The sequence below is a fragment of the Stenella coeruleoalba genome (assembly GCF_951394435.1).
Source record: "Stenella coeruleoalba genome assembly, chromosome: 6".
Classification (NCBI taxonomy): Eukaryota; Metazoa; Chordata; class Mammalia; order Artiodactyla; family Delphinidae; genus Stenella; species Stenella coeruleoalba.
In genome coordinates this window covers 70,272,555-70,284,956 of record NC_137151.1, presented here as the reverse complement: position 1 = coordinate 70,284,956, position 12,402 = coordinate 70,272,555, and the positions used below count along the sequence as shown (strand labels likewise).

Genomic DNA, 12,402 nt, shown 5'->3' with positions numbered 1-12,402 from the left:
ATAAGGAGTAAAGAGAAGAATGGAAAATAAAATATTTCAGTTACTTCCGGTTGAATGTTTTAAAGTGATTGACGGTGATACAGCTTTATTTCCCCGCTTGGTCACCCTCCATCTCTCCCAGTTGAAGCAAAGTTTTTAAAATTATATGACCAAGTTTTAGTGGCTTTAGGATTTCCAACTATAGTACCAAACAGAAACCAAAAAACCCAGCAGAACTTGACATCTCTTTTGTATGCCTTTAGGTGTGAGTTACCCAGAAGTGAATATTTAACTCACGGTGCTTGTAAGGATTTACATGGTTTCCCTCCTTAAAAGCACCATGAGTTAAAACTTTTTTTCACATGCTTCACTTGTAAATTCAAGTTTGCTGTGTATGTGGATGCAGTTAAGAACTCCACACTAAAACAAAGGAATAACTCTCAAATTATAGTCTCTGTGCCTTTTCTGTAGCAGTAAAAAGAATATAAATACACTCCCTGACGAGGTTGCTTAGCTTGAGCCATTTCCTATTAATATGGCTACCACTCTCTCCCTAACTACTCAATAAACCATTCAACTTGGCAAAAATGCTCTATAGGAAACAAGCTCTCGCCAAAGTGGAGGGAGAGCTGATGGAATTATCAAGATGACCCCGTCCCTTCTCTGTTTACAAACACACCCCTGCAGCTCTAGGCTGTGGCAGGCGAATCCACAAATAGAACTGACCCCACACAGGCCAGCACATCAACTCAGGCTTCAGCTCCAGTGATCACCAGACGTTTAAATTATTTACTAACATCATTTACGTTAAGGAAAGTCAGTACTTTGAAGTTAAGGAGAAGTGCAGAGAAATAACCTAGCGAAAGAGCTGATCAGTGGGCACAAACCTTTACTGTGAATCTTTTGTTATAGTGCTTCAGCACGCCAAAGACCCCCGTAGCCTACGTGAAGTCACCCTCCCTTCCTTGTATTTTTCAGAGTGACCCTTCACGAAAAGGAGAATCTGATGAATGCAGAGAACCTTGGGATTGTTTTCGGCCCAACCCTCATGAGATCTCCCGAACTAGACGCCATGGCTGCCCTGAACGATATACGATATCAGAGACTGGTGGTGGAGCTGCTTATCAAAAATGAAGACATTTTATTTTAAATTTTTAGTTTGAAGGAAAAAAGAAATGTTTTACTGATGAAGGAATGTTTTATAGTAATTTAATTGGCTCTTATAGCTGAATTATTTCTTGGTTAGAAGTTTGGGCATATAACCAGATTAAAATGAAGGAACTTCCCATTGTTTTCATAGCACTGCTCCGCTGTCCTTGTAAAACAGTGAACACATGCTTTCCAGTTCTAGTAGTCCTGGGTGTTTATCACGTTAAGAGAAACTCAAGCTAGTGCATGATTAGCCCCCTGTTTGGCAAGGGAACCCCACACAAAGGAGACACCAAGCCTGCACCACCCCTTCGTCCTGGGTCGCCTGTGGTTGTAGTCCAGCATGTTTCACAGAGTAACTCTGTCGTGACTTTGCTTTTGGGTCCTGCGTCACTGGTTTCTGATGCTTCCATAAACATGCACACAAATGGAGAAACCAGCACCTCTGGCTGCCGCATCGCCATAGACTATAACATATGCCTGCTTTTCTCAAATGCTTTATTTCTGGTTTCTCTTAGTTCTTCTCTAGCATAGTACTTTCTTTCCAGCAAAAGCAAAATGTGTTTTCAGATTTGTTACTTTAGTAAATTATCTCTACCAATAAAAAAAGTACAACGCAGAGCGTTTTCTGTTAAATTATTATTGGTTTTCAGTTGTAATTTTGTGTTTTTATCTGGCATGCAGTTATTAATTTATTAAATTTGGCTTTCAGAAATCAAAAATATTGATAGCTCACTTTTTTCTCATGACTGAGAGTATTTGGAAAAATGTGTTTGGCCATTTATTTAATACTGAGTACACCCTCTCACCTCTTTTGTTTACTGTTGAAAGTTTTGCGTTGAGCTCCTAAAAAAATAATTTTAAACTGCTTAGAAATAGAATACTCGTTCATTGAATTTATTTTTCTTCTTGCATACTCTGGCAAAAATCTAGAATATTTTCTCAACTTTTTGGGGCAGTGGGGAGCGCAGGCAGGAGTTCCTTCTAGAGCCATCAGAAAAAGAAAAAGGGCTAACTAAAAAGAATTACTTTTAACGCTCGTGTTAAACTAAGCAACTAAGCCCGTGTGCCACAACTATTGAGCCTGCACTCTAGAGCCTGCAAGCCACAACTACTGAGCCCACATGCCACAACTACTGAAGCCTGCGCGCCTAGAGCCCGTGCTCCGCAACAAGAGAAGCCACTGCAGTGAGAAGCCTGTGCACCACAACAAAGAATAGCCCCGGCTCGAAGCAACTAAAGAAAGCCCGCATGCAGCAACGAAGACCCAACACAGCCAAAAATAAATAAATAAAATAGGTAAATTTATTTGGGGGAAAAAAACTGAAAAAGTAATACAAGACACATTTCCATGTTTGCCATTTCGATCCTTAGTGCTTTCAAGACTGTCTCAAAGGGCTTCCCTGGTGGCACAGTAGTTGAGAGTCCGCCTGCCGATGCAGGGGACGCGAGTCCATGCCCCAGTCCGGGAAGATCCCACATGCCGCGGAGCGGCTGGGCCCGTGAGCCATGGCCGCTGAGCCTGCGCGTCCGGAGCCTGTGCTCCGCAACAGGAGAGGCCACAGCAGCAAAAGGCCTGCGTGCCGCAGAAAAAAAAAAAAAAGACTGTCTCAAAGATAACGGAAACTGACAGAAATATGGAGTTTTTCCATATTTTTACCCTTAGGCTATAGTAGGAAGTTGATCGTATGTTTTATTAATGTCTATATTCAGAAAACTGTGGTGGTGCAGTTCATTACAGCTATCTCCTCAACCACAGTCGCCTATATGAAAAATGTCACTGCACTAAGCAACATGGGATATATAAATTAATAAAGTACAGAGATTTGTTTTATATAATATAGACATTTTCTTTAAAATGGAGGTCACTGAAAAGCACTAAACACTAAGGGGATGCTTTTGACTCATGAAACACATTTGTCAGGGAAATCTGATCACATGGGTCTATCCCTGGGTTAGCTACATCTGTTGAACTACTGCTACGTGCTCAGGACTGAAGTTCATTTTGTACAAAGTCCTTTTGAAGGAGAATTCAGTTGCCTTGTTAGAATATAATCACCCTAATTTCTTCCTGAAACTAACAGATACGGTTTTTAGAGCAGCTACTTACTGGAATTACAGGTGTATCTGTATTCCAGGAGCAGTGCCTGAGCATAGTACATAAGCAGCAGATGTTCAGATAAAATTCTGAGTAAGTCTTCAGACAAGGTTACTATTTACCAGGTTTGTGAACAAGTGCACTGGGCATGTTTTTAAACAGATGGATGTGTAGTTCATTCACCCAGGACGTGCGGATACAAATCACAGCTACGTCATCTGTAAGCACCTTTGGACTGGCGGGTGACACTTCTTGAAATGAAGGGACATTTTTCAGTCACTTAGGGAGGCTCTTACTCAATAATTTACCAGAGTCTTTTATACATATCTTTCTAAGACTACTTGGAGATTTCTCAAATCGTGACCTTTTATAAAATGAGGCAGAGGCTTCAACTTCCATCCCATCAGGAGCGGGAGAAGGGACCAGAGAGCCGCTCCACCATCACCCACAGATTGGGCAGCACTGCCCATCCTCCGCCCTGACGCAAAGTCCATTTCTTCTCAACTCTCTGTATGTAGTTTTAAGGAAATTACTGAGAAATGGAAGATTTTCCCTTCTCTACATTCTTTGTTAGTTTTTAATGCCAGTTATACCAGCTGGCCAGAGGAAGTAGTTCTTCACTGAATCGAGATGAAAAACGTGTCCCTAAGTGGAAGAATGGGTATTTATCAAAATGTTTCTGGTCACTTAATGAGCTCAAATAGAAGGCCTCTGAATAAATTAGGTTCAGGGCTCCAACACTGTTCATTTTTAACAAAATATTTTAGAGTTTATAGTCCCAAACCTGATTATGTATTATTGGTGAGTCCACCTAAAAAGCCGAAAGTGTTTTTGCTTTTAATGCACCTTGGAAAAGCAGAATACTCCAAACTCTTCTCCCAACTATATATTTTTGTCGTTGGGAGGATAACTGCTTATGGAACTCTTGAAGCGTCTTACCTTCATGCGCCTGTAGCAACTGTACCGCATTCATTTGTCTCCTAGTGTTAAGTGGGAGGCATTACTCTTATGAGCGGAAGTAGCCATGCTCTTTGCATACATCATTACCGCACATCACACCTCCAGTGGACACTGGGCGGCTCTGACCCTTGATCGGCACGCGTTGTGTGAGGATATAGAAGGCTGAGAGTAGTATAGCGTTGTCAGGGATCGGCCAGCGTCTCCAATTTTTAGCAATCTAGTTCTCACTTGCATTCTCTCAACAAATGAAGCCCAGACCTGCATCCCGATATATCCGCACGCCTCATTCCACACCCATTTCCTGCCTGCTCCCTCCCCACAGGCCAGGTACTGTGCTAGCCTGGGAACAAGGTCAGCTCCAGTTCTCAAGGAACTTACCAGATCATTTTGGCCTAGGGAAATTTGAATCCTGTCCTTTTCCTCACTGTCTTATTTCCTATGGGCCTCGGCACTAGCTGCCTATCCCTGTGAAGAGGGTGTGCAGTCTGGAATGGGACAACAGAGCATGAAAGGGCCCTGTCATGCCATCCTCTGCTGTGGATTCACTAGCCTCTAATTCCCCTGCATCACACAGAGCTCGGCAATGATGGTATCAGTCTACTGCAGCTGAGTGCACTTAGCTCATTTTGGCCAATTCCATGCACAGCTGGCAGTCTTTCTGGAAAAAGCTGTCTCAACCTGACAGCTCAGAGTCACCATTTATCTAAAACAGACTGTGACAGCCCTAGCATTTCCCAAATAGTAATGAAGGGAAAAGACTGAAGTTTTCTCTAGATTTTGTATAGTCAAGGACTTAGGTTATAACTAGTATACCAAATCCTATTTAAGACCAATTAGCAATTTTACTAGAAAAGGTTGTATTAATAATGCTATTATAGATTCAAATATTTGTTGCTTTCAACACATTCTTCCACCTTATCAAAGTCATTGGGGCCTCTCAGCAAATGCTTAAATACCTTTTAAAGTAAAATTATTTCACCAGTCTGGCATATCACACAGGCATCTCGCATCAATTGATATTTCATGTGTTGAAACCAAAAATCAAGAAAGAGCTAAGCTAAAAATATGATTCATTCATCAACACACAGTGTAAGGAAACTCCTGGTTTATGAAGTTTTTTTGTTCTTTGCTGAAGAGAGACTATTTTAATATAGTCAGTAATAGCATATTTGACAATGTAAATTTTTTCCATTATTGCTTATTCCACAGGATAGCACAAAACAAGAAGTATAAGCATGTTGCTGACCGAGTTTTTGGAGCTCTGAAAGTGTTAGGGTGTTTATTATTGTTCAGATACAGTCACGATTAATTGTAGCAGGTAACGTCAGCATGTGAAGCAAGATGCATTTCTAGTTCTGAAACATAACTACTTAACCGCCCATGTCACTGTGGTAACACAAAAAGCAGAGGAGGTAATGTTTAGAGATTAAAATGAAGAATATTAGCAAGAAGGGCCCTCCAGAGGTAAAATGTTGTAAACTTGGAATGTTCTGAAAACAGAAAAATCTTTTGATTTTCACTGTACCAATCTCAGACCAGTGAGTTTCCTCTGATGTGTCTGTAGGTAAAATGTGGCCACAGGCTGGGGCTTGTCTGTGCAAAAAATCAAGGCCTGGCCCGATATTTGGATGCCTCTCCCTAGGAATGAACATTTCCCTAAGACAGTTTTTATTCTTACCAAAGAAAATTCATAGTTTTGAGGAATAATTTGCTCAAGTTTTTTTTTAAATAGTATCCAAACTATATGAGAGAGGAGATGATATGGGCATACAGAGATTAAGTTCAACTACATCAGTGCCAGCTCTGTCCCAAGATTCTAGGAACACTGTGACATCGAAAACATGGGAGGGAGTAAAAATGTAGAGCTTTAGAATGCACTTAAACTTGTTATCATCTTAAAACAGACGTATAAGTTGTTTTATGTAAGCCTCATGGTAACTACAAAGCAAAAACCTATAGTAAATACACAAAAGAGAAAGGAATCTAATCATACCACTGCAGAAAATCATCCAGTCACAGAGGAAGAGAGCAGGAGTAGAAGAAAGGAACAGAGGAAATAAAAAACAGCCAGAAAACAATTAACAAAATGGCAATAAGTACAGAATTATCAAAAATTACTTCAAATGTAAATGGACTAACTTCTCCAATCAACAGTCATAAAGTGGCTGAATGGATAAAAAAATTCAAGACCCACCTATATGCTGCCTACAAGTGACTCACTTCAGAAGTAAGGATACACACAGGCTGAAAACGAAGGGATGGAAAAAGATATTCCATGCAAATAGAAACCAAAAGAAAGCTGGGATAGCTATAGTTATATCAGACAAAATAGACTTTAAGTCAAAGACTATAATAAGAAACAAAGCCATTACATAACAGTAAAGGGGTCAGTCTAACCAGAGGATATAACATTTATAAATATTTATGCCCCTAATCTAAGAGCACCTAAATATATAAAGCAAATTTTAACAGGCCTGAAGGGAGAATAGCAATACAATAATAGGAGGGGACTTTAATTCATCAGTGGATAGATTCCAGACAAAATCCATAAGGAAACATGGGCCTTAACGACCCGTTAGACCAGACAGACTTAACAGACATGTATAGAACATTTCACCCAAAAGCAACAGAATACATATTCTTCTCAAGCACACATGGAACATTCTCCAGGATATGTTAAGCCACAAAACAAGTCAATACATTTAAGAAGACAAATCATATCAAGCATCTTTTCTGACCACAATGGTATAAAACTAGAAATCAATTATAAGAAGAAAACTGGAAAATACACAAATATGGCGAAACAAAACAACATGCTACTGAACAACCAATGGGTCAAAGGAGAAATCAAAAGTGAAGTTTTAAAAATACCTTGGGGCAAACAAAAATGGAAATACAACATACAGAATTCATGGGGTGCGCCGTGATTCTAGGAAGCGAAGAAGTGGAGGAGATGCACGAGGAGATGGCATTAAATGTAGTCATAAATGTAAGGGCTCCAGGCCCTCAGACCGCTGGTGGCCTGCTTCTCTGACTCTGCCCTGCTTTAGCCCATGCAATGGTTTTCAAACTTTAGCGTCTTTCAGAGTTACCTGGAGAACTTGATAAAGGCCTTACCGCCAGAGGTTCTGAATTAGGAGCTCTGGGGTGGGGCCCCATAATTTGCATTTCTAACAAGGCCCCAGGTGATACTGATGCTGCTGGTCCCAGGATCACGCTTTGAGAACCACTGGCTCAGTGCTTCTCAGACCTGGCTACACATTAGAGTCACCTGAGGCCCTACTACAGGCCAATTAAATGAAACCCTCTGTGCGCAATCACTTCTCAAGTGATGCTAATGGGTCCCTGGTGTGCAGACTGTTGCGTTTCCTGTTGGTATGTTAAAACGCGCCTGGGATTTGTTTTAATCAGGTATGGTAAGACACACAGACATGGAAATGATGATCCCTAGGAACAGGGGCCATGCAGGGCCACATGGGGATGGACCAGGGTCCGTCAGGAGCAGTAGGGAGACAGCAGAGCATGGCCCAGAGTCTTTATCGGGGTTCTCTTGGGAAGGAGCAAACAAGGCAGCGTGGGTTCCCTGAGTTGGTTTCGGTTGGATAGTTTGAATAATTTCTATGGGCTCTGGACTATAGGGGTGGTCCCTGGTTGTCCAGGACCTGACACTAGGGTGATTAAGGCAGGGGAAATATGGGCTTGGTCTGTGAGAGTTTAATAAAGGAGATAGTTGGGAATGTGGGCTCTGGATTGGTTGGTTTGCACATCAAACGTGCAACTTTCCTAAGAGTCCTTTGCAATCTCTAGGAGTCAGCTAACCCTGGGTCAGCCGGTCTCTCCAGGATGAAGGCCTCAAATGCCAGAACATCAAGAATACAGAAAATTGGGCTTCCCTGGTGGCGCAGTGGTTGAGAGTCTGCCTGCTGATGCAGGGGACACGGGTTCGTGTCCCAGTCCGGGAAAATCCCACATGCCGCGGGGCGGCTGGGCCCGTGAGCCATGGCCGCTGAGCCTGCGCATCTGGAGCCTGTGCTCCGCAACGGGAGAGGCCACAACAATGAGAGGCCCGCGTACCGCAAACAAACAAAAAAAAACAGAAAATAAGAAAGAATAGTCCAACATATAGTTGGCTTCATGTGCTCTCCTTCAGAGTCTCACCTCCTAGTTTCTGACCTAAGACTGATTCTGTCCTCAATATTTTTCTTACTCAAATTTTGTTCAGAATCGCATAGCCTAACCTAAATTAGATATTAAGTCAGAAGGAGAAGATGGGTTCTAACAGGAACCATATTAAACCACTTTAAGAAGGAGTCCATATTTCTCAGACCACATTTGATGAGACTAACATTCCACAAAATACAAATTGTTCTCAGAACTACGACAACCTGCACCAACCTCACAGAGGTAGAAGGCCTAAGAGCTTGTGTCAACATGACTTAGCTCTTTGTTCCAAGAGACCTTTGCCTGAGGAAGATAAGTCTTTGCTTCGGGGAATTCCTGCAGATCACTTTACCCGAGACAACGGACTCCTCACCTGGGCAAACAGCTTGCTTATCAAACCACAGCCTACCTCTCAAGACCCTTGCTATGTTCACCAGGCTTAAATGACTCTATTCCCCCACCTTGAAATACACATCTTAAACACTCGAGCCCAGACCCCCAAAACCCTGCAAAGCCCCCCTCTGACATCCCCCTTCTGTAACACTGCTCGGCTGCCGTGGTGCCCTGCTTCCTGCCTTCAATTCCAGTTAGCTTAGTTTGGTTTTATTAGCAGCCAAGGCAGTCTGATAATACACTGGGGAGCTCAACAGTTATTTCAAGAGTAAAGGGCCATACTATATGGTTGACCCTTGAACAACAGGGATCTGGACTGTGCAGGTCCACTTCAATAAATACTTACTACAGGATTCGCGGTTGGTTGAATCAGCAGAAGCAGAACCATGAAAATGGAGGAAGCGCAGATACAGCCACCTATGAGTTACGCTCAAATTTTCGACTGTGCCAGAGAGTTGGTGCCCCCAATCTCCGCATTGTTCAAGCAACAACGCCACCTTTATTAAGACTGCAATCATGGGGTTTCCCTGGTGGCGCGGTGGTTGGGAGTCCGCCTGCCAATGCAGGAGACATGGGTTTGAGCCCTGGTCTGGGAAGATCCCACATGCCGTGGAGCAACTAAGCCTGTGCGCCACAACTGCTGAGTCTGCGCTCTAGAGCCCGCGAGCCACAGCTGCAGGGCCTGTGCGCCTGGAGCCCGTGCTCCGCAATGGGAGAGGCCACCGCAATGAGAAACCACCGCAACAAAGAGTAGCCCCGGCTCGCCACAGCTAGAAAAAGCCCGCGCGCAGCAACGAAGACCCAAGGCAGCCAAGAATAAATAAAGATTGCAATCACGTTAGCATAATAAGGAGTCTGAAAAGATTTGCCTTAAAAAAAAAAAAACGAGATCAAGTGAACTGGCAACTTGTACATGGAAATCCTTGTTTTTCTACAAACTTACTAACCTCTTTAAGAACATTTTCTCCCTTAACATCTGTTTTCAAAACATTGATTTAGGTAAAGTCATGAATGATTGGAGAGAAATTAAGAACTACTAGGCACGTATCAATAATATATAACTCTGACATCTTGAAGCTGCTGGTGAGGGAGCTGACACCAGGCTTCCCTGCCCGGAAGCGTCCTCACCCACCATCAGCACCTCGGTGCTGGGCTGGCTGCCAGGTGAGGGTAGTTGGCACATTATGAATGGTTTCTACATGATTAGTGAGGGAGGGTTCACTGGCATCCACCAGCCTGTCTACAGAGGACCGTTCCCTGAGGCCCGTGAATAAGGCATCCATCCACTTAAAGCAGGAGGAACCAGGATGCCCTCTGGCTTTGGATTCCCAAAGCCACTTGACTTTGCACAGAATGAGCCTCAGTGAATGCTCACCAGGTAACAACAATTCCTCTTCCCGGGTGGCACTGCTGAAAGATCAGAGGAGACCCCCCCCCCCCCACCGAGTCCCTTCACAGCCTCCTCAGAGGTGGGAGGAGAAATCAGTCAGGGCAGCTCACTTCCCCACTGTTTCTGCTCTGAAAACACCCTGGTTTTGTCCCAGATCGAGGAGGAGAAATTAACACATTATCAGAGAATTCTGGGATCCGATGCATTGTCTGTGAAACAGGTGGCCAAGCCAAAAGGACGATGGCCTCACACAATCAAGGTTATTCAAATTACCAGTGGGCATTTTTGCCAGTGTGTTCCTTGATATGTCCTCATTAAAAATTAATCACCATTAATATTAATTACAGTGATTAAAAGGAAACATCTGTGAAGACAGACTTGGATCCTTATAGCTCTGGCTGGGTGTAGCAAGATAAAACAGAGCTGCCAAAGGGAAGAAGCTTCATCTTGTCAAGAAAGAAAGAAAGGGAGGGGTGGGGAGGGGAGGAAAAGCCAGGCGTTACCTAAAAATGCTTGGGCTAGGCGTCGGGCCTGGATGCCGGAGACACTGATCCTCTCTCCCTCTTTCTCCCCGCTTCTCTCTCCCCTCCATGCTTTTTCTTTGTCTTGCTGCTCACTTCTATTTGATAGCTATCTGTCTACAGAGGAAAGCCAGAGCTTTTCACTCTGCAAAATCAGATTCTTTTCCCTTCTAAGTTATTACAAAATATTGAGTATAGCTCCCTGTGCTATACGGTAGGTCTGGTTCGTTATCTATTTTATATATAGCAGTGTGTTCATGTTAATACAGCAAAGTTATTCAGTTATACTTTTTGTTTTTCAGATTCTCCTTCTGCAAAGTCCATACCACTCCATGTCTACTGAGCTGAATATGGGTTATGTCAAAGATTTTTTTCTTGCCTACACCCCATAAACCACTGTTCTTTCTTCTTTTTCCAGCTTTATGGGGGGGGAAGCAAAGGGTTTGGTGGAAGGTCACTCTGAGCGGGGAGCTGGGGACATTGCGCAAGGAATACCTGCCGAGTGCCCGCCTCTGTGGCCGGTGTTGCGGAGCCTCAGGGAAGGCCCAGCAGAGGACTAGCCCGGCCCAGCTTTAGCCTAAGATGCAGAGAAACTCTGCCTGTTAGGAAGCACTTCCCCCTCCCCTACTTTGTACTTTCTCAAAGGCAAGGGAAAGTAGTAAAGGAAAAACAAACAAACAAACAAAAAAATCCTGTGATCCACCAACAACATGAACAGTTGCTTTCTTTCATGTATGTCTTCCTTATACTGGAAGTCTGACCCAATCAAATATAACCCAAAGGGCAAACATACCAAGTCGGTTCTCAGAGGGCCCGAAGCTTTCTGCAATTTTGTGGGGAAAGAGACTCCAGGCCTGGAATCTCAAAACTCGCTGATTATAAAAACTGAGAGATGAGGGGGATGCTGGCCAGGCAGGGGCTGGGGACCCTGAAACATCAAAATCGCAGGCTTTCATTTCTACCCACAACCCCCTGCAAAGGTTTCCTTGTGTCAGCAGGGAAGGGTGACTGTGGGGGAAGACAGGCCCCCGGCTACCCCCCTGAGGAAGGGGAAGGTGGCCTTATCATAGGTCAGCCATTGTGAAATGCTATTTGAAAATGGTACTGAGAACATACATTTGAAAAAAGTACTTGTTCTGAAACATCAAAGGGAAGATGACATGGAGACCCTATAAAGGGGTCATGATTTCTGTTCAAGGGAATAAAGCATGAAGGATCTAATTATCAGCTGAGTCTTTACTAAATGTGGGACTCGCAGTTCCTGTGATTACCAAGGGGCTGATTTTCCAGTCAGCAGCACACCCCTCATCCCCGCGCTCCAAACCCCTGAGTAGGCTGCAAGGGCCTTGCGTTTCCACAGGGTGATAGCTTCCCCCAGAGTTCTCTGTCTCTTAATGACTTCCAAGAAGAGCTGGTCCCTGCCCCAAGTTAGATGGGTCTCTGGGAATGTCCCTTACAGATTAGAACAAGCCCTCACCAGCAATCCTGGAGGCGTGGAGCTACCGCAGTGGGTGGTATCATTTGGGCCCCATGTGTTTGACAGGAGGGGCTTGAAGAGCTGAGGCTTACAAATGGGTGGGTGACCTGGCAGAGATGCGTGGTCACGGTGGAATGTGGTTGCCATGGGGATGTGAGGTTTTCTGCTCAAGCAGTCTGAGAAGCAAAATTTCCATTGGGTATATGTAAACACGTTGCAGCATCTTTAAATTTATTTTCCTTTTCAAGTAGCGTCCAGGGTGGGCTCACACAAT

The 12,402-nt window shown here is 43.7% G+C and overlaps 1 protein-coding gene across 5 annotated transcripts in view; it reads left to right on the top strand.

Annotated features, from left to right (window-relative positions):
* The window catches only part of CHN1 (chimerin 1), a 175,118-nt gene extending 173,381 nt beyond the window's left edge, over window positions 1-1,737 (top strand). For 2 of the 5 annotated variants that reach the window (XM_079923666.1, XM_079923665.1), the window contains exon 9: window positions 958-1,737. In XM_079923666.1, coding sequence (XP_079779792.1) covers window positions 958-1,129 — 172 coding nt within the window. In that variant the 3' untranslated portion in view covers window positions 1,130-1,737. The remainder of the gene's footprint in view (window positions 1-957) is intronic. The other 3 variants (XM_079923662.1, XM_079923661.1, XM_079923664.1) reach the window with 2 other exon arrangements.
* The last annotated feature ends 10,665 nt before the right edge of the window (window positions 1,738-12,402 follow it).